The sequence below is a fragment of the Bombina bombina genome, chromosome 12 (genome assembly GCF_027579735.1).
Source record: "Bombina bombina isolate aBomBom1 chromosome 12, aBomBom1.pri, whole genome shotgun sequence".
Lineage (NCBI taxonomy): Eukaryota > Metazoa > Chordata > Amphibia > Anura > Bombinatoridae > Bombina > Bombina bombina.
In genome coordinates, this window is record NC_069510.1 from 95,021,445 (window position 1) to 95,045,506 (window position 24,062).

At 39.6% G+C, this 24,062-nt stretch overlaps 1 protein-coding gene across 1 annotated transcript in view; it reads left to right on the forward strand.

Moving 5' to 3' along the window:
- LOC128643048 (extracellular matrix protein 2-like) overlaps positions 1–24,062 on the forward strand; it is a 177,373-nt gene that overhangs the window by 92,062 nt on the left and 61,249 nt on the right. The window contains exons 5-7 of the mRNA XM_053695976.1: positions 11,699–11,814; positions 15,615–15,747; positions 20,053–20,210. Of these exons, the coding sequence (XP_053551951.1) occupies positions 11,699–11,814; positions 15,615–15,747; positions 20,053–20,210 (407 nt within the window). The remainder of the gene's footprint in view (positions 1–11,698; positions 11,815–15,614; positions 15,748–20,052; positions 20,211–24,062) is intronic.

Genomic DNA, 24,062 nt, shown 5'->3' on the forward strand with positions numbered 1-24,062 from the left:
TTGCGTAACCAACACAGTTATAATTATACACGTTTTACCTCTGCAATTACCTTGTATCTAAGCCTCAGCAGACTGCCCCCTTATTTCAGTTCTTTTGACAGGTTTGCATTTTAGCCAATCAGTGCTCACTCCTCGGTAAATTCACGTGCATGAGCTCAATGTTATCTATATGAAACACATGAACTAACACCCTCTAGTGGTGAAAAACTGTCAAACTGCATTTAGATTAGAGGCGACCTTCAAGGTCTAAGAAAGTAGCATATGAACCTCCTAGGTTTAGCTTTCAACTAAGAATACCAAGAGAACAAAGCAAAAGTGGTGATTAAAGTAAATTGGAAAATTGTTTAAAATGATATGCCCTATTTGAATCATGAAAGTTTTTTTGGGACTTGACTGTCCCTTTAAAGGGACACTCAAGTCAAAATTAAACTTTCATGATTCAGATAGAGCAGCAATTTTAAACAACTTTCCAATTTACTTCCATTAACAAAAATGTGCACAGTCTTTTTATATTTACACTGAGTCACCAGCTCCTACTGAGCATGTGCAAGAATTTACAGAATATATGTATATGAATTTGTGATTGGCTGATGGCTGTCACATGATACAGGAGTGGTGGAAATAGACAACTGAAATTTGTCATAAAAAAAAATCTACTACTCATTTGAAGTTCAGACTTAAGTGCTATTGCATTGTCTTTGTATCATGCATGTGTTGATTATGCAAATAAACGGTATTTACTGTCCCTTTAAGTGTTTGCTGCATGTGAGATCACTTAGCAAATCCCATCTGGACACCAGCTGCTGCTCACGTGGGTAAAAACAAATGATTTGTGTACATGAGTCAGACAAACTATCTGCACATTCATTATGCTCTAGTATAAGTGCAACATAGCAGACCGCCGTCTGTGAGGCTAAATACGCAAAGCCTTATTTGTTAATTCACTTAGAACTCCAGGGCAGACATAGCCTTAAAGGGACAGTAAAGTCAAAATTAAACTTGCATGATTCAGATAGAGCGTTTCATTTTAAGACATTTTTAAATTCACTTCTATTTTCAAATGTGCTTTGTCTTGGTATCCTTTGTTGCAAAATAATACGCACATATCCTACACTAGTGGGAGCTAGCTGCTGATTGGTGCCTGCACACATTTGTCTCTTGTGATTGGCTAACTAGATGTGTTCCGCTAGCTGCCAGTAGTGCAATGCTGTTCCTTCAGCAAAAGATAACAAGAGAATGAAGCAAATTTGATAATAGAAGTCAATTTTAAAGTTGTTTAAAAATCTTATGTTCTATCCAAATCACTTGTTTACTTGTATTTGTAGGAGACAGCGTTTGGTGGGCAGTCTTCCTGCGGCATTTACTTTCTCCACTGGTTGTCTAATGTAAAAAGTAGACATGTGCGATTCGGTTTGGATCGATTTGGAAATACGGCCGAATTCGTAAAATTCGGGATTCGGATCGATTCGAATTTCCGAATTAAAATAGTGCCGAATCTAACGAATAAATCCGAATTAGTTCGGATTTATTCGGATTTATTCGGTAGATTCGGATGGCCATGGATTACACTAGTATTGTACAGTATATTAGGTTATATCACTCTGCTATGGGTTACACCTAATATACAGTACATAATACTAGTCTAATACACAGCATATCCCACCTAACATATACCGAAATTCTGAATTTCCGAACCAAATCGAACCGAATCCAGACGAATTTATTTGAATCCGAAACGAATCCGAAACAAATTGATTCAAATTTTTCCGAATTCGAATCGATCCAAACCGAAATTCAAAAAAATCTCAATCGATCCGAACCGAATTTTTTTGCCATGCACATGTCTAGTAAAAAGCCATTTGCTGCTCTCTTTGTCTGGCAGAAATGGGGATAACTATTAATCACTTTCTGATGACACAGAGCAAAGTGATTAAATTAATAGTATAGTCAAAATTAAACTTTCATGATTTAGATAGCGCAGGTAATTTTAAGCAACTTTCTAATTTACTCCTATTATCAATTTTTCTTCGTTCTCTTAGGGGTCAATTTATTATTGGCCGAATTGGGCCAATTCGCCCTGTTTCCGCGCGAGCCTTTAGGCTCACTGGAAACAGGAGTAACAAAGCAGCGGTCTATAGACCGCTGCTTCTTAACTCATACGCCACCTCTGAGGCTGCGTACAGCAATCCACCCGATCCTATACGATCAGGCTGATTGACACCCCCTGCTAGCGGCCGATTGGCATGTGAATCTGCAGGGGGCGGTATTGCACAAGCAGTTCACTAGAACTGCTTGTGCAATGCTGAATACGGACAGCGTACGCTGTCCGCATTCAGCGATGTCTGGTGGACATAATAGGCTACAGCGTATCATGTCCGCCGGACTTTAATAAATTGATCCCTTAGTATCTTTATTGGAAAATAAGCTTTGGAGCCGGACCATTTTTGGATCAGCACCTGGGTAGCGCTTGCTGATTGGTGGCTACATTTAGACACCAATCAGAAAGTGCTACCCAGGTTCTGAACCAAAAATGGGCTGGCTCCTAAGCTTACATTCTTGCTTTTTCAAATAAAGATACCAAGAGATTGAAGAAAAAAGTATAATAGGAGTAAATTAGAAAGTTGCTTAAAATTGCTGCTATCTGAATCATGAAAGTTTAATTTTGACTAGACTATCCCTTTAACCTCTTTCTGCAAGACCCATAGACAGACATATAACTAACTATTCACCACAACTCTATATGCATGACAAAAAAGGCTTAATTCATTCTCTTTGTCAGGAAGGTGTTAATCATGACTCTGTGTCTGTCAGGAAGGGTTTAATCCCTGCTCTGTATGTGTCAGGAAGAAGCTAATAACTGGTCAGTTGTGAAATATGCTTCATTATTATTATGTGCTTACATATTATTCATATAAAAATAATTGTAACCAACATATGTGCGTTACCATAATCATTGGCAGTAAGGCTTCGGGTCACATGTAGTTACAGTAATTGGTTAGATTCATAAAAGGTGAAAAATTGAAATGAATCACAAAATATTTTTTGGGGGGTTTCATATCCCTTTAAGAGTTGCTATCTTTCCCTTTGTTTAATTATTAGTGGGTGCTCCTGCCATTAACATCTATAACTGAACCAAGTGCCCAATACATCTGACATCTGGCACATTAATCATGAACCGCTAGTAACAATAACATACGCTTGCAATGGGTTATGTAAATGTGTGTAGTTGTAAAATATTCCCACTGGAAATAACAAATGATGTCTCCAGGGCCTGCTGTGGGCGTCACATGGGGTTCTAGAGCTGCACGCAAGATTTCTACCTGCACCTCGGAAGTCACAAACACTATATAGTCCCTGTGACGTGTCCCATCTCACAGTCATGTCTTGCTGTTTAAAAAATGATGACGTTGTATTGTTTATTTTTTATTTCTCTGGAATGTTTTAAACTTTCTTTTGTGCATATGTTAGAGTGGACTGTTTTATAGACAATGTTTTTTTTGTCTTAAAGGGACATAAAACTGCTGGGTACAACTTTAATAGCAGGGTTACTACTCATCATCCTATTGTTTTTACTTCTGTGCCTGCAGAGCTCTTTAAAGCCATTCTCAGATTTTAACTCTTCAAAAATGCTGGGTATTGAAGCTTTGCATCTTTACACTGGGTGTGGCCATCTTGGAATTAAAGTCTTCTTGTACCCTTTGGGGTTAATATATTAAATGCCCGGCAGACATGATTCGCTGTATCGAATCATGTCCGCCCGGCATCGCTAAATGACGACAGCATACGCTGTCGGCATTTAACATTGCACAAGCATTTCTTGTGAAATACTTGTGCAATGCCGCCCCCTGCACATTCGCGGCCAATCGGCCACTAGCAGGGGGTGTCAATGCTCCCGATCGCATGATTGATGATTGCTGTCCGCCACCTAAAAGGTGGTGGAGAGGTTAAGGAGCAGCGGTCTTAACTTCTGTTACCGGGGAGCCGGAAACTACGGGCGGAGATAGCAGCATTCGCTGCTTTTAAAATCTACCCCATAGACTTAAAGGGACATGAAACCCAATTTTTTTCTTTCGTGATTTAGAAAGAGCATGTCATTTTAAACAACTTTCTAATTCACTTCTATTATCTAATTTGCTTCATTCTTTTGATATCACTTGCTGAAAAGCATATCTAGATATGCTCAGTAGCTGCTGATTGATTGCTGCACATAAAGGCCTTGTTTGATTGGCTCACACATGTGCATCGCTATTTCTTCAACAAAGGATATCTAAAGAATTGAGCAAATTAGATAATAGAAGTAAATTGGAAAGTTGTTTAAAATGGCATGCCCTATCTGAATCATGAAAGTTTAATTTTGATTAGACTGTCCCTTTAAGTGGTGCACATTTACAGATCAGTGACATTACTGTATCATGTGCTTCAGTTTAGCTGCACAATACAGAGTCAGAGCATTGCATTTTTGCAGTGGCTGCATTTCTCTATTTAAATCATGAGGGCTTTTTCTATTTGTTATATAAATTTTAAACTGTATTTAAACTGTATAAAAAAATTGCAAACATGTAACTGCCTTCTGTTACATAAACATCATTTTTTAGCAATCTATACTTGCCTCCTTGGGCTACAAATAATTATCATAATAATACATATGCTTTTGTGCCTTAACCCCTTAGTGACCAGAGCACTTTTCCATTTTCTGTCCGTTTGGGACCAAGGCTATTTTTACATTTTTGCGGTGTTTGTGTTTAGCTGTAATTTTCTTCTTACTCATTTACTGTACCCACACATATTATATACCGTTTTTCTCGCCATTAAATGGACTTTCTAAAGATACCATTATTTTCATCATATCTTATAATTTACTATAAAAAAAATGATAAAATATGAGGAAAAATGGAAAAAAACACACTTTTTCTAACTTTGACCCCCAAAATCTGTTACATATCTAAAACCACCAAAAAACACCCATGCTAAATAGTTTCTAAATTTTGTCCTGAGTTTAGAAATACCCAATGTTTACATGTTCTTTGCTTTTTTTGCAAGTTATAGGGCCATAAATACAAGTAGCACTTTGCTATTTCCAAACCATTTTTTTCCAAAATTAGCGCTAGTTACATTAGAACACTGATATCTTTCAGGAATCCCTGAATATCCCTTGACATGTATATATTTTTTTTTTGTAGACATCCCAAAGTATTGATCTAGGCCAATTTTGGTATATTTCATACCACCATTTCACCGCCAAATGCGATCAAATACAAAAAATTGTTCACTTTTTCACAAATTTTTTCACAAACTTTAGGTTTCTCACTGAAATCATTTACAAACAGCTTGTGCAATTATGGCATAAATGGTTGTAAATTCTTCTCTGGGATCCCCTTTGTTCAGAAATAGCACACATATATGGCTTTGGCGTTGCTTTTTGGTAATTAGAAGGCCGCTAAATGCCACTGCGCACCACAAGTGTATCATGCCCAGCAGTTAAGGGGTTAATTAGGGAGCTTTTAGGGAGCTTGTAGGGTTAATTTTAGCTTTAGTGTAGTGTAGTAGACAACCCCAAGTATTGATCTAGGCACATTTTGGTATATTTCATGCCACCATTTCACCGCCAAATGCGATCAAATTAAAAAAAACGTAAAATTTTTCACAATTTTAGGTTTCTCACTGAAATCATTTACAAACAGCTTGTGCAATTATGGCACAAATGGTTGTAAATGCTTGTCTGGGATCCCCTTTGTTCAGAAATAGCAGACATATATGACTTTGGCGTTGCTTTCTGGTAATTAGAAGGCCACTAAATCCTGTTGCGCCTCACACGTGTATTATGGCTAGCAGTGAAAGGGTTAATTAGGGAGTTTGTAGTGAGCTTGCAGGGTTAATTTTAGCTTTAGTGTAGAGATCAGCCTCCCATCTGACACATCCCACCCCCTGATCCATCCCAAACAGCTCCCTTCCCTCCCCCACCCCACAATTGTCCCCGCCATCTTAAGTACTGGCAGAAAGTCTGCCAGTACTAAAATAAAAGGGTTTTTAAAAAAAAATGAATTTTTTTTTAGCATATTTACATATGCTACTGTGTAGGATCCCCCCCTTAGCCCCCAACCTCCCTGATCCCCCCCAAAACCGCTCTCTAACCCTCCCCTCTGCCTTATTGGGGGCCATCTTGGGTACTGGCAGCTGTCTGCCAGTACCCAGTTTACAATAAAAAATGCTTTTTTTTTTGTTTTTTTTGTTTTTTTCTGTAGTGTAGCTTCCCCCCCCCCACCCCCCACAGACAAACCCCCACCACCTTGCTGATTGTTTAAAATTTTATTTTTTGATATATTTTTTATTTCCCATTTTCTGCAGTGTAGCGGTTCCCACCCGCTCCCTCCCCGTGCACGCGCCCGCCCCCACCCTCCCGTGCACGCGCGCGCGCCCGTGCGCGCCCCCAGCCACCCCCGCCCACGATCCCGCCCCCCTTCACATCCACATGGCCATCGATGGCCGCCACCCCGCCTCCCGGTCCGGCTCCCACCCACCAACGCAGGTAGCCACCGATCTCCGGTGCAGAGAGGGCCACAGAGTGGCTCTCTCTGCACCGGATGACTTAAAAAGGTTATTGCAGGATGCCTCCATATCGAGGCATCACTGCAATAACCGGAAAGCAGCTGGAAGCGAGCAGGATCGCTTCCAGCTGCTTTCCACACTGAGGACGTGCAGGGTACGTTCTCAGGCATTAACTGCCTTTTTTCTGAGGACGTACCCTGCACGTCCTCAGTCGTTAAGGGGTTAAATGGACACTCAAGTCAAAATTAAACTTTCATTATTCAGATAGAGCATGCAATTTTAAACAACTTTCCAATTTACTTCCATTAAAAAAAGTGCACAGTCTTTTTATATTTAAACTTTTTGAGTCACCAGCTCCTACTGAGCATGTGCAAGAATTCACAGAATAAACGTATATGCATTTGTGATTGGCTGATGGCTGTCACGTGGTACGTGTATGCATTTGTGATTGGCTGATGGCTGTCACATGGTACAGGGGGAGTGGAAATAGACATAACTTTTAAAATTGTCAGAAAAAAATATACTACTCATTTGGGGGTATATTTATTATAGTCTGAGCGGACATGATACGAAGTAGCGTATCATGTCTGCTGCACATCAATAAATGCCGACAGCATACGCTGTCAGCATTTATCATTGCACCAGCAGCAATGCCGCCCCCTGCAGATTTGCGGCCAATCGGTAGCTAGCAGGGGGTGCCAATACGATCGGGTTGATTTCTGTCCGCTGCCTCAGAGCAGGCGGACAAGTTATGAAGCAGCGGTCTTTAGACCGCTGCTTCATAACTTCTGTTTCCCTTGAAGTTCAGACTAAGTGCTATTGCATTGTCTTGTTATCTTGCATTTGCTGATTATGCAAATCTACAGTGTTGACTGGTCCTTTAAAGGGACACTGAACCCAAATTTTTTCTTGTGTGATTCAGACAGAGCATGCAATTTTAAGCAACTTTCTAATTTACTCCTATTATCAAATTTTCTTCATTCTCTTGAATCCTTTATTTAAAAAAAGCAGGAATGTAAGCTTACAAGCCGGCCCATTTTTGGTTCAGCACCCTGGATAGCGCTTGCTGATTGGCGGCTGCATTTACCCACTAATCAGCAAGCGCTACCAAGGTGCTCAACCAAAAATGGAACGGCTCATAAGCTTACATTCCAGCTTTCAAATAAAGATACAAAGTGAACAAAAAAAAATTGATAATAGGAGTAAATTAGAAAGTTGATTAAAATTGCATTCTCTATCTGAATTATAAAATAAAACATTTGGGTTTAGTATCCCTTTAAGACAAAGACGTTGGAAAATCTTTTTTACAATATATATACACTTTAATTTGAGTGTGCAGTTTGTTGTGGGCGAAACCTTGTTTGTTTTGTCTACTTGATTTTAAAGACTTTAGTTGGACAACTAAATGTTATGAATTTAGGCCAATTCTACTGCACAGTTTATAAAGAATTGGTTTCTGGAGTAATTACATCTGGAGAACTTTATTTAGTCAGTGAGCTATGTATGGGGGTACAATGAGTTAATCTGGGAGATTATTCATCAGCGTACGATGAATCTACACACTGTTACTAAGGAAACTGTTTGGTTAACAGTGCGTCAAGTAAATTAAAGGGACAGTCTAGTCCAAAACAAACGTTCATTATTCAGATAGGGCATGTCATTTCAAGCAATTTTCCAATTTACTTCACCAATTTTGCTTTGTTCTCTGGGTATTCTTAGTTGAAAGCTAAACCTAGGAGTTTTATATGCTAATTTCTAAGCCCTTGAAGGCCGCCTCTTATCTCAGGGCATTTTGACAGTTTTTCACCACTAGAGGGTGTTAGTTCATGTGTTTCATATAGATAACACTGTGCTCACGCACCTGGAGTTCCTAGGAGCCAGCACTGATTGGCTAAAATGCAAATCTGTTAAAAGAACTGAAATAAGGGTCAGTTTGCAGAGGCTTAGATACAAGGTAATTACAGAGGTAAAAAGTATATTAATATAACAGTGTTGGTTATGCAAAACTAGGGAATGTGTAATAAAGGGAATATCTATCTTTTAAAACAATAAACATTCTGGTGTAGATTGTCCCTTTAAGGCATATATTGTGGTCTATTATATGAGATCGTTATATTGGTCATACAAAGTAGTCTTAAGGGGACGCTGAGTACATCTGCACTAGCAGGCTACTACTCACATTAATGTTGTTTTTTTCTCCTGTAACTCTCTGTGAAGCCTTTCTCTTATTTTAACTCATTACAGAAGCCAGTTGGTAAAGCTCTGCATCTATGTACTGGGTGCCGCCATTTTGATACGCACGTTTTATTGCATTCTGTGACAGAAGCAGTGCACTTACACAGATCAGTGTAGTTACTGTTTTTTTTAACCTTGTTTTTTGGATTCTCACAATAGAGAAGAGTTATATTTTTGTCATTTTTTGCACAGTTTAACGTTACATAACAAATATTTTAAAAAAAAGCCCTCCGGAATAACACACGAAAATGCATAGCTCCCGCTCTGTATTGTGCAGCTAAACTAAAGTGCATGATTTGGCTTGTCAAGAAGATAACAATGTCACTGATCTGGGGTGTGCATCACTCCTGTCACATGGTACAAGAAGACTGAAATTCCAAGATGGCGGCGCCCAGTGTGAAGATGCAGAACGTCACTAACCGGCACTTTTGAAGGGTTAAAATAAGAGAACGGCTTTGAAGAGACCTGCTGGCACAGGGGGGGGAAACGGTGGTGTGGTGGGTAGCTACCATGCTACTGTATTTGTACCCAGCAGATTAAAGGGATTAAAAGGTCAAAATTGAAATGTGCCTGGGTGCAATATACTTCCCCGTGACTAGAGGATAAGGATACAAACACCATGTCAGCTCAGAGAGTTGGTATGTATTGCATCATTGAAGACTTACGTTGCGTCATACAGGCCACTGCTGACTCTCTAAGAAGGTGTGGTGTTTTTATGCTGGTGCATGGGGCACTCACAGGATATGTGCGTATGCCGCTGAAAACACAGTAATAGTTTTACTAAAAGCATTTTTGCCAATGGAAGTATAAAATAAATGCTTCTATTTCAAATTGAAATGCACCTGTGCGCATTTAAATTGTGACCTTTCTATCCAATTAATATCTCTTTATAGGGATGTTAAATTTCAACATCTCATACAGACGCAATACTCATAAAGCATGCCAACAGCTGATACAAACACACATACAGAATGCTGACAGTTACACACATACAGGCACACCACACACACAGCATGCCAACAGCTGATACAAACACACATACAGACACAGCACACACATGCAGCATGCTGACAGTTACACACATACAGGCACACCACACCCACAGCATGCCAACAGCTGATACAAACACACATACAGACACAGCACACACATGCAGCATGCTGACAGTTACACACATACAGGCACACCACACACACAGCATGCCAACAGCTGATACACACACATACAGAATGCTGACAGTTACACACATACAGGCACACCACACACACAGCATGCCAACAGCTGATACAAACACACATACAGACACAGCACACACATGCAGCATGCTGACAGTTACACACATACAGGCACACCACACACACAGCATGCCAACAGCTGATACAAACACACATACAGAATGCTGACAGTTACACACATACAGGCACACCACACACACAGCATGCCAACAGCTGATACAAACACACATACAGACACAGCACACACATGCAGCATGCTGACAGTTACACACATACAGGCACACCACTTATACAGCATGCCAACAGCTGATACAAACACACATACAGACACAGTACACACATGCAGCATGCTGACAGTTACACACATACAGGCACACCACACCCACAGCATGCCAACAGCTGATACAAACACACATACAGACACAGCACACACATGCAGCATGCTGACAGTTACACACATACAGGCACACCACACAGACAGCATGCCAACAGCTGATACAAACACACATACAGAATGCTGACAGTTACACACATACAGGCACACCACACACACAGCATGCCAACAGCTGATACAAACACACATACAGACACAGCACACACATGCAGCATGCTGACAGTTACACACATACAGGCACACCACACACACAGAGCATGCCAACAGCTGACACACAAACATCACACACATACATACACAGCATGCTAACAACTGATCCGCACATACAGACACAACACTCATACACACCCATCATGCACATACAGGCACACCACACACACAGCATGCCAACAGCTGATACAAACACACATACAGACACAGCACACACATGCAGCATGCTGACAGTTACACACATACAGGCACACCACACACACAGCATGCCAACAGCTGATACAAACACACATACAGAATGCTGACAGTTACACACATACAGGCACACCACACCCACAGCATGCCAACAGCTGATACAAACACACATACAGACACAGCACACACATGCAGCATGCTGACAGTTACACACATACAGGCACACCACACACACAGCATGCCAACAGCTGACACACAAACATCACACACATACATACACAGCATGCTAACAACTGATCCGCACATACAGACACAACACTCATACACGCCCATCATGCTAACACACATACATAAACATCACTCTTACAGAAAGCACGCTGACAGCTGAAACACACATCACACATATACACACAGGATGCTAAACGTTGACAAATACAGACACACAGTTTACTGACAGCACACACACATACAGACGCACCAAACATACATACATATCATGCTGATTGCAGACACACTAAATATACAGACACAGCATGCTGACAGCAGACACACAGATACAGACACAGCATGCTGACAGCAGACACACAGATACAGACACAGCATGCTGACAGCATACACATACATAGAGACACACCACACACACACACACACACAACAGATACACATCACATACATAAACAGCATAGTGACAGCAGATACATGCGCATACTATGGTGACAGCTGACCCACACACACATCATAGTGACAGCTGACATATGTACACACAGTATGGTGACAGCACAAAGTTATGTTACACACACCCAGAGACACGTGTGTACCATGACATCTGTATATTATTTATTACATGATACAAATGCTTGTGTTTTATTTCGGCTTTTCATAGAAAATGAGATTTCTAAGCTCTCTGCCAGAGCTTTTGCAGGATTGCCTAACTTGGAGTGGCTGGACCTAAGCAAAAACAAGCTGGACGACTCTGGCCTGTCATTTGACGTCTTCAAAGTAAGAAGTTGCATAATTTGCACGTGAAGTTGGTTAGCAATAAATAAAAAAGAGTTTATGTGAATAATGCAAAAAACTAGATTAATGTTATAATTCATTTACATGTCAACATTTTAATTAGCCAAAAAGTGTCACATACCCTTGGAATCAGCGGTAATATTTGGCACATCCACTGCCCCTAGTGATATATAGTAACTATAGTAACTATATATACAGTATGTTCTCACTAACACGTGCATTTCTCATGGAGTAAGAAGAAACAACATATACTGTAAACCAGGCAGATTTGTTATCAGGACTTTGCAAGACTGAAATTTGTGAGGCTAGGAGAGGCAGAGGAATTAGTCCTGATAGTGGGATGTGTTAATGAGCTTTTGTGGTGTGTGTTTGTGGGCTGAGTATGAAGTTAAAATGGTGAGTGTGTTTGTGTATGTGGTGAGTGAGTAGTGTACATTTAGTAAGGCTGTGGTTTGTGCCATAAGTGTGTAGTATTTGTGAGGGGAGAGCGTTTGTGTGTGTGGTGAGTGTGTTTGTCTATATAGTGAGTGAGTTTGTGTATATAATGAGTGAGTTTGTGAGGTAAGTATGTAGTGTTTTTGTTGTGTGTGTTTGCATGGTGAGTGTATTTGTGTGTATGGTGAGTGTGTAGTGTTCATTTAGTAAGTGTGTGGTTTGTGCCGTGAGTGTGTAGTGTTAGTGAGGAGAGATTGTTTGTGTGTGTTTGTGTATATAGTGAGTGTGTTTGTGTGGTGAGTATGTAGTGTTTTTGTTGTGTGTGTTTTTGTGGTGAGTGTGTTTGTGTATATAGTGAGTGTGTTTGTGAGGTCATATTTTTGTTGTGTGTGATTGCGTGGTGAGTATGTTTGTGTGTATGGTGAGTGTGTAGTGTTCATTTTGTAAGTGTTTGGTGTGTGCTGTGAGTGTATAGTGTTCGTGTGGTGAAAGCGTTTGTGTGTGTGGCGAGTGTGTTTGTGTGGTGAGTTTGTAGTGACTGTGTGGTGTGTGTTTTTGTATGTGTTTTTGAGTGCGTTTTTTCTAACACCCCACACCCACCAACTTTTCATCCCTAAAAACTTACTTTATTCTGGGGTCAATTGGGGGATATTTTGAAAATTAACCAGAGATCTGATCTCTGGTTAATTTTCGTAGCGCTAATTGCTACTGCAAGCTCGTGGTAGCAATAACCAGCCACTAGTAATGGCTGGTTATTTATCGCAAGCACGTAAACTGGTGAATTTTCCCTTTTACGGGCACGCAATAAATTAGTGCTACACTTGTAATCTAGCCCTTTATAAGCAAAGTATTTAGGTTATTCCCCGTCTCCCTCTATTCATGGGTGACGGCGCGCCATGTTGAAATCTAGCTCTCACTGCTTTCTAGTGCTGAAATGTGTTTGCACATGTGCAGCAATTTTGCTTCAGGTTCCTGCAGTGTAGGTTCCAAAATGGCAGCCCCCATGATTAGAGGGAGGTGCATAAAATGTATTTAGTGTTTAATGTCCCTTTAAGGTAATTTGTTTCAATGTTAAGATATAAGGAAAGTACTGTTTTCCAACACTTAATAACTCCTAAAAATACTCAACCCATTTCCTTACAATTTTCTGCTTTTCCTGTCACTGAGGGTCTCTTCAAAACTGCAACATTTTCAAGAAATACAGGGAGTGCAGAATTATTAGGCAAGTTGTATTTTTGAGGATTAATTTTATTATTGAACAACAACCATGTTCTCAATGAACCCAAAAAACTCAATATCAAAGCTGAATAGTTTTGGAAGTAGTTTTTAGTTTGTTTTTAGTTATAGCTATTTTAGGGGGATATCTGTGTGTGCAGGTGACTATTACTGTGCATAATTATTAGGCAACTTAAAAAAAAAACAAATATATACCCATTTCAATTATTTATTTTTACCAGTGAAACCAATATAACATCTCAACATTCACAAATATACATTTCTGACATTCAAAAACAAAACAGAAACAAATCAATGACCAATATAGCCACCTTTCTTTGCAAGGACACTCAAAAGCCTGCCATCCATGGATTCTGTCAGTGTTCTGATCTGTTCACCATCAACATTGCGTGCAGCAGCAACCACAGCCTCCCAGACACTGTTCAGAGAGGTGTACTGTTTTCCCTCCTTGTAAATCTCACATTTGATGATGGACCACAGGTTCTCAATGGGGTTCAGATCAGGTGAACAAGGAGGCCATGTCATTAGATTTTCTTCTTTTATACCCTTTCTTGCCAGCCACGCTGTGGAGTACTTGGACTCGTGTGATGGAGCATTGTCCTGCATGAAAATTATGTTTTTCTTGAAGGATGCAGACTTCTTCCTGTACCACTGCTTGAAGAAGGTGTCTTCCAGAAACTGGCAGTAGGACTGGGAGTTGAGCTTGACTCCATCCTCAACCCGAAAAGGCCCCACAAGCTCATCTTTGATGATACCAGCCCAAACCAGTACTCCACCTCCACCTTGCTGGCGTCTGAGTCGGACTGGAGCTCTCTGCCCTTTACCAATCCAGCCACGGGCCCATCCATCTGGCCCATCAAGACTCACTCTCATTTTATCAGTCCATAAAACCTTAGAAAAATCAGTCTTGAGATATTTCTTGGCCCAGTCTTGACGTTTCAGCTTGTGTGTCTTGTTCAGTGGTGGTCGTCTTTCAGCCTTTCTTACCTTGGCCATGTCTCTGAGTATTGCACACGTTGTGCTTTTGGGCACTCCAGTGATGTTGCAGCTCTGAAATATGGCCAAACTGGTGGCAAGTGGCATCTTGGCAGCTGCACGCTTTACTTTTCTCAGTTCATGGGCAGTTATTTTGCTCCTTGGTTTTTCCACACGCTTCTTGCGACCCTGTTGACTATTTTGAATGAAACACTTGATTGTTCGATGATCACGCTTCAGAAGCTTTGCAATTTTAAGAGTGCTGCATCCCTCTGCAAGATATCTCACTATTTTTGACTTTTCTGAGCCTGTCAAGTCCTTCTTTTGACCCATTTTGCCAAAGGAAAGGAAGTTGCCTAATAATTATGCACACCTGATATAGGGTGTTGATGTCATTAGACCACACCCCTTCTCATTACAGAGATGCACATCACCTAATATGCTTAATTGGTAGTAGGCTTTCGAGCCTATACAGCTTGGAGTAAGACAACATGCATAAAGAGGATGATGTGGTCAAAATACTCATTTGCCTAATAATTCTGCACTCCCTGTACGCTGACCCAATTCAATGTTACAAGTAGCTAAAAACATGGTTTAACACTGAACAGTCTGGTAAATAAACTATAGCTGCACATGGGGGTATATATATATATATATATATATATATATATATATATATATATATATATATATATATATATATACTACTGTGCATCTATAAAATATGTTTACATTTAAACAGGATTCTGAATATAACTATACATAGCTTTCTATATAACATATGTTATTCTTTGCTACTCTCTCTTTTTTCCACATCTGACTAGCGGATGGCTCAGTAGCATAACATAAGAATTGGTGAGACTGGGGAGATTGTCCCTGTTAGTGAATATAGGGCAGTGCCTAAAGTGCTGGGTGACTAGTGCAGGTAAGCAGGAGCCTGTGAGTCTCACTAAAGTAATAAATATGCAACCACTCCTATTGTGAGCCTGATTAGGGTCAGCTTAGCCAGGATCAGACCAACTGGACATTATGCCCATCATGGTCTATGTGTATGGTGTAACTGATGCACAATTGAGTATAGTGACCTCTAGCCACCTTTTAACTGAAATATTAAATAATTTTGTCTTATTCCTTAGAATCTAACCAAACTCAAGCGGCTTAACCTGGACGGAAACCGACTCACTGAACTCCCGCTGCTTCCTCCATCTCTGCAAGAACTGAAGATCAACGACAACAAATTGCATGAGCTGAACAGGCACAGCTTCAGCGGTGAGTTGTCCTGTGTGTAGCTCTGTATGTTTACCAAACGCTGCCATTGTGTAGACTTTTGTGTGCTGCCATAGTCTGTAGCTTTACGGGCACTGCCAGCTTCATCTGAACTCATCTGATGAGACCATGACAAGAGGCACATGTGAATAGCCACCAGATACCTCCCAAGTCTGCTGCTGTTGATCATATGTACACATGCTTTTCAACAAAGCATACCAAGAGAACAAAGTCATTTTGTTAATAGAAGTGAAATTATAATTGGCTTAAAACTACATGATTTTTAAATATAAAATAATATTTTATTGCGCAAAAATGATAAGAATGACATTCTGTGCAATTAAAGGTGCAGGCATGAAAAACTAAAGTCTCTGTATGAGGTTATCTAAAAAGGTTACAACGTAAGGGATAAAAGAACTGCTACTTTAAACTAAAACACTGTCTTGGTCTTTGTTAGTGCCCTCAAACAAATTGTTACAATCAGATAAAGCGCCAGATTACAAGTGGAGCGCAAATTAGAGTTAATTGCTCCAGAAGTAAGATTTTTGCACTCGTCGGGTTGCGCTCCTATTACGAGTTGAAAGTTAACTGTTTTCGCTCTACTGGTAATCTGACTAGTGCAAAAATCCAAAGTTAGAATACTGCGTGCGTGTTCACGTATTCCCTCACAGAAGTCACTGGAGGAAAAAAGTGGGGGGGGGAAAAACTAACACCCCACTCTTGCGCATACCCGATCACATATTCATATATACGCCTACCTGATTGCATATTCTAATGTGCGCTAATCCGAAATGAAAATATGAATATTTCACATTCTATTGCTCTGCACACAAAATATGTTCTAATTATTCATAAATAAATATTTCTACATATATCTAATGGTATATTGGTACAATATATATATTTATCTCTATATATATAAATTATTATTTATAGGTATAGATATATATATATATATATATATATATATATATATATATATATATATATATATAAGAATATAATTTTATAAACACATAGAACATATATTTGAGCCCTTGTAACTTTTGTGTGCAATTTTTTTATTAGACAGTGTTATTATGAGTCTAACTGTACTTTGTAATGTTTTTTTTTATGTGACTTTGTAGTTTTGCAAAACCGTTAACCAGAGCTCAGAAGTCACGGTAATGATTCTAGCGTAAATTGCAATTGCACTCATGCGATCGCGTTTATGCTCAATTTGTAATACGAGCGGTAAGCCCAATGAGCGCAAACCCTCGGGAACTACTCCTTATCACTTGGGCGCAAATGTTTGCGCTCCACTTGTACTCCAAAATGTTCCTCCCAACATCGTATATGTGCTGGGTCATGAAGGGCACACAGGGAAGGCGCACCAGGGTAATATACCAGCAAACTCACCGTCAGATCACAAAATGTTCCACCCAGTCCAACAGATGATCTGGGTCCTGAGGATCACGCCAGGGTGATATACCAGGAAATTCAGAAAGTGTTCCCCCTGGCACAGGAAATGTGCTGCTACCTGATGGGCACACCAGAAAGGCATGCCAGGGTAATATACCAGCAAACTCACCCAACTTATTGCAGTCAGATTAGAAAGTTCTTCCCATGGAGTGGCAGATGTGATAGGACCTGATGGGCACAACAGGAAGGGATGCTCATGCCAGGGTAATATACCAGCATATCCACTGTTGCTCTTCTAACCACAACCATTACACTAAATGTCACCAGGGTCTATTGAAAACCATTGTGAAATATTCTAAAGACAATCAGATAAGGCTTATGTGTAAAAGTGTCCATAGGCAGTTGCCTACTTTGTAAAATGACCAATTTGACTAAGATTTTGGAAACAATTATGCATGTGACCAGGGCGGCTCATGCCTTTGAGAAAGCTGAGGCGAAACGTGCATCAGGCATTCACCTTGTTAGTATTTGTGAATCTGATAGCTTAATAGATTTAGGGGCTGATTTAACAATGTCTGTCTGACATGATACGTCTTAGCGTATCATGTCCGACAGACATCGCTGGTTAACTGCTTGCGCAATGCCGCCCCCTACAGATTCAGGGGTGTCAATGAACCCAATCGTATATGATCAGGTTGATTGCTGTCCGCTGCTCAGAGCAGGCAGACCAGTTCAGGAGCAGCGGTCTTATTATTCGCCCCTTAATAAATCGGCCCTTAGTTTAGTCTCACTATCTGAATGAAGACAAACTCACATAGGTAACTTAAATACAGAACCCTCGAGAGCAGAGACATCCAAGCTGAAGAGGCACTGGAGACTAAGGGCTCGTTTCCATTGAGCCGTAATTCGGTTTGCGTACGCTCGCAAACCGATAAATATGCTGTCGGAAGCAATTTCGTTTATCAACTGTTTCCAATGGCGCGTCATACCTCAACTTCGGCAGCCGAACTCCGGCTGCCAAAAAAATCTTTGCATTCCATAGAAAGTAATAGAAGCCGTTAATCGGTAAATTATTTTTCTTGAGAGGTGATCACAGGTAAGGAGCACGGACGTTAAACGTAAATTCTATAGCGTAAGGTCGGGTTACCTTAGCAACTAATTGATTTTCAAGAAATACGACGTCAGATGGAAGCGTTAACACAACGTTAACTTACAGCTACACGAAAAGAGCGACTGCACGCAATGTGCAAAATATTTCAATTGAAACCTGGTACTAAAATGGAGCCGTAAATTACTTTTAGCTTTTCGGCCACTTCGGTAGCTTACGGCTCCATTTTTAACGACTCAATGGAACCGAGCCCTATGTTAACAGCAGCAATAGTATAAGAACATAGTTATAGTATCTGAAAGTCACTATGCTCAGACAGTCAGGGTCAAAACCTCACAGGGAAAAGCAGCACAAAAACATTTAAAGGGACAGTCAACACCAGAATTTTTGTTGTTTAAAAATAAAGATAATCCCTTTATTACCCATTCCCCAGTTTTGCATAACCAACACTGTTATAATAATACACGTTTTACCTCTGTAATTATCTTTTATCTAAGCCTCTGCTGACTGCCCCCTTATTTCAGTTCTTTTGACAGACATGCAGTTTAGCCAATCAGTGCTCACTCCTAGGTCACTTTACGTGCATGAGCTCAATGTTATCTATATGAAACATGTGAACTAATGCCCTCTAGTGGTCAAAATGTATTCAGATTAGAGGCAGTCTTTAAGGTCTAAGAAATTAGCATATGAACCTCCTAAGTTTAGCTTTAAACTAAGAATACCAAGAGAACAAAGCAAAATTGGTGATAAAAGTAAATTAGGAAGTTGTTTAAAATTGCATGCCCTATTTAAATCATGACAGGTTTTTTTGGACTTGACTGTCCCTTTAAATGTATATGAAACCCATTTTTTCTTTCTTTCATGATTCAGATAGAGCATGCAGTTTTACTCAGGTGCTGAACCAAAAATGGGCCGGCTCCTAAGCTTACATTTCTACTTTTCAAATAAAGATACCAAAAGAATGAAGACAAATTGATAATAGGCAAAAATTAGAAAGTTGCTTAAAATTGTTGCTCTATCTGAATCACGAAAGAAAAATTTGGGTTTCATATCCCTTTAACAAAAAACAAGCTAAAGTCAAATACCAAGTCAGGCCAGAAGGGTAGTCAGATGAATCAAACGTCAAACCAGTATATCCAAACAAGAAACTGCCAGAGTAACAGGTGATAAACACACAAGCAGCCTCGTGGTGCAAACAGAGAGCTAATAAAGACTACTACAATTAATGCCTAATAGATCGTCTAGGCTTCCTTAAAGGGACAGTAAACTTAAAAAATAATGTTACATAATTCTGCAAATAGAACATTATTGTAGCGATAGCTTTAAAAATGAAAAGATTTTAGAGATTTTAGCCCCCAAAGTTAAACTTACCTCCTTTCCTCTCCAGGCTCTTCTGACCAGGTCTTAGCAGTTCGAGGTTGCGCTGTCTATTCTCAGCACGCACGATCGCCCTATTGAACTAAATGTAGCTCGCTCCCGCTACCAGACCAAAGCTTTGGGGGCTAAAATCTCTAAATTCTTTTCATTTTTAAAGCTGTCGCTAGGATAATGTTACATTATTCTACACATAATAACATTTTTTAAGTTTACTGTCCCTTTAAATCTACAGCATGCCTTACACATAAATGAATAGCAAGCGTAATCAAATTCTGATTCCGATTCGTGTATTTGCTGCACATTTTAGCAAAAAGTAGGGCCGTCACGTCTAGCTACAGTACTTGCTTTGTGTAACACACAAAATACTTCTCTGTCAGACCTATTAACAACAGAAACTGATTACGTTTTCCTTGTTGCCACAGGCCTTGATAATTTGCTCAATCTTGAACTGGAAGGTAATAATTTTCATGATGGCAACGTCTACCCTTTGACATTCAAGCCCCTTAAGAATCTGATTTACTTACGCCTGGGTCGCAATCAGTTCCGCGCATTACCATCAGGACTCCCAGCATCCCTGCAGGTAAATATGTGCTCGTCAGATGTTAGTTATAAGCAGCAGTTTGATTGGTTGGGACAAGTCAGCTGGTCTCAGCTGGTGGTGGCAGATCTATAAGATGCATCATAGATTATGAGGTCTAGCCGCAAAGCTGCAACCTGCCAACTGACTTATGTGATTGAAACATTTGGGTGAAGTTGGTAGAAAGTACATAAAAGTCAAGATTAACTTTACATGGATCAGAAAGAGTATGACATTATAAGAGCCTTTTCAATAAACTTCTATTATGAAATGTACTTTGTTTTCTTGATTTACTTTGTTGAAAAGCATACTTAGAGAGACTAGCTGCTTATTAGAGGCTACACACATATGCCTCTTGTTTTTGGCTCACCAGATGTGTTCAGCTAGCTCCCAGTAGTGAATTGCTGCTCTGGATCAAACTTTAACTATGTGTTAACCCCTTTGCAGGGGTTAAACACATAACTAAAATGCTCTAAATAATTTTTGCACCGTAATGTCCCTTTAAACATCTATATATACAGTTGGCCAGGAATTCGGTTTTCCATATAAATTTGAGCTGTGAGAAAATCAAATCAACTTTATCAAGCTTTTAAAGTAACTGAGTTTAACCTATTTCTCATGCAACCTGATTAACTGTATTCTGACTCGCTTTTTCACATGACTTTAAAGGCACATTAGAACCAAAATGCACTACCGGGAACTAGCTGAAGACATCAGGTGAGACAATGACAAGAGGCATATACTGTATATGTGACCACTGATCATCAGCTAGCTCCCAGTAGTACATTGCTGCTCCTGAGTCAACCAAGGTATGTTTTTCAACAAAGGATAACAAGAGAGCAAAGCAAATTATATAATAAAAATTTTAAATTAGTTTAAACTTATATACTCTATCTGAATCATGAAAGAAAAAAAAGGGGTTTTATGACCCTTTGAAACAAACTCATTAACCAACTTTGCAGCCAAGACGGCTAAATACAAATGTGTACCCAAAAATGATTGACACACCACCTTAAGTCCTAACTATATCAAGCTGGTGGTGAAGGATACATGGCCTGATATCCCAGAGATTTGACAAGTCAGGCACAGGTCAGCTGCAAGTCAAGCTCTGTGGGCAGCAGTCGGTATACATCTACTAGAAAGTCAGCTGATTTGAGACAAACAGATTTGGGCTGCCTACAAGTCATTTATAGGGTAAAGTTACAACCAAGTTTCAAATTAAGAACAGATGATATGGAGAGGTTTCTCCAGTTTGGTTGTTTCAGCCTATTTGTCACAAGTCAGTTTGCAGTTAGTGCATACTAACAAGGCTGTGACTAGGGGCCTGATTATGAAAAGGTCTCTGGGCTTGCAATATTCTATTTAAAAAATCTCGCTAATCCTATGAAATTCCTGGTGGAATTCTCTAAAGTCAGTTTTTACCTTGAAAACTCTATGTCTCCCAAATGGGTGTTCCTGCATTTTAAGGGACAGTACCAATTTCCATATAACAGCATGAAATAGACACTACTATAAAGAATAATATGCACAGATACTGATCTAAAAATCCAGTATAAAACCTTTTAAAAACGTACTTAACTGCACTGTTGATGAGGTAGTCTGGGACACCCAGTGAAAGGGGGTGGGAAAATAAAAAGAGCAGTCACCTTCCCCCTTCCCTGCATATGAAAAGACAGATAACATAAACAGGAGTCTGTAAACGCATGTATACAACTGGCACTGTAGGGTTTGGTTAGGAGACTGAAAATCAGCACAATGATCTTAAAAAATAAGCAAAACTATATATTTTTATAAAAAAACACTACCAGATGGGCTATATAAATGGATCATCTACAAAACATTTATGCAAAGAAAATTCTAGTCTACAATGTCCCTTTAAGCATGTGAAGGAGATAAATATAATATATGAAGAAATGAAATAAAAACATGCAGTACAAAAATGTACCATTAACCCCTTCATGACACAGCTTCAGTTTGCTCAATGGTTCCATGATGGAATAATTCTGTCATTGGTCATTATTTTAAGTCAAAATTAAACTTTCATGATTCAGATAGAGCATGCAATTTTGAGAAAGTTTCCAATTTACTTTTGTTATCAAATTGTGCACATTATTTTTATATGCACACTTTCTGAGGCACCAGCTACTACTGAGCATGTGCAAAAGTCCGAAGTGTATTAGTATTCTAGTATGTGATTGGCTGATGGCTGTCACATGATATAGGGGACCGGCAAATTTAAAGGGACATGAAACCAAAACTTTTTATTTTGTGATTTAGAAAGAGCATGCAATTTTAAACAACTTTTCAATTTACTTCTATTATCTAATTTGCTTTATTCTCTTGATATCATTTGTTGAAAAGCATATCATATCATATCAGTAGCTGCTGATTGGTGACTGCACATGATGCCTTTTCTGATTGGTTCACCCATGTGCATTGCTATTTATTCAACATAGGATATCTAAAGAATGAAGCAAATTAGATAATAGAAGTAAATTAGAAAGTTGTTTAACATTGTATTCTCTGTCTGAATCAGAAAAAAAATCTACTGCTCATTTAAGATTTAGAGTAAGCACTCTTGAATTGTCTTTTTATTATGCATTTGATGACTTTGCAGTTCAACATTTAATGGTCCTTTAACTCACGTCACACAGAAAAAGTTTGGCAAAAATCAGTTTTTTAGAAAAACTAAAATTCATATTTAAATTATGCAGGAAAAAAATGTATGCTCAAAGTACAAAATCCTTATAAACTTAAATATAAAGTAAATTAAAAAATACAAATTTCAAATGGTATTGTTTTCCTATTGTAAAATGAGTTTCCCTGCCTCTGCTAGTGGGCTGAAAAGGGGCGTTCCATGGATAAATTCTCTAAACATTTTCCCCCTGCACATCTCATTGTTTTATCTTGCAAACTGAAGATCGTCGAGATTGTATCAAAATACGCAAAATACTTATTATCCTAAAAGAAAAACACATGTATATGAAAATAGAGGCAAATGTAAGATACACTGAAAACAGAGTAACCTGATTTGTATTGGCTACTAGATTTACTTTTTAAAGTGCACCCCCCTACTCCCTGCTAACTATACTCTCCCCAGTAAAGTTTCACTTTCTATGGGAGGCATCTAGCAATTTGCACGAACAGCCATGTTTTAGATAATTCCCTGAGGGCAGCCTCTGTGAGTGTCAGCGCTTTTTTCTCATGTCTGCTTTGGTGAATGTTAGATAACCAAGTCCTAGGCCCCGATATAACAAATGGGCAATGTAGCATATTTTGCTAAATACTAAGGGGCCTATTTATTAAAGGTCTTGCGGACCTGATCCGACAGTGCGGATCAGGCCCGCAAGACCTCGCTGAATGCGGAGAGCAATACGCTCTCCGTATTCAGCATTGCACCAGCAGCTCACAAGAGCTGCTGGTGCAACGCCGCCCCCTGCTGACTCGCGGCCAATCGGCCGCCAGCAGGGAGGTGTCAATCAACCCGATCGGGTTGATTTCCGGCGATTCCTGTCCGCCTCATTAGAGCAGGCGGACAGGGTTATGGAGCAGCGGTCTTTGGACCGCTGCTTCATAACTGGCGTTTCTGGCGAGTCTTCAGACTCGCCAGAAACACGGGCCCACAAGCTCCGTTCGGAGCTTGATAAATGGGCCCCTAAATATAATCATACTTCCTATTTGATTTACTCTAATACTAACAAGTTACAACTCTATAGGTTTGAGGTGTCACTTGATTAAAAAAATGGATCAGGGATGTCACGTGTATAACAGTCCAGAGTAATGAGACAAAAATGGAATAACAATAATTGCCCAGATTACTAGTGGCGCGCTAATGATGCAATAAGCAATATATCG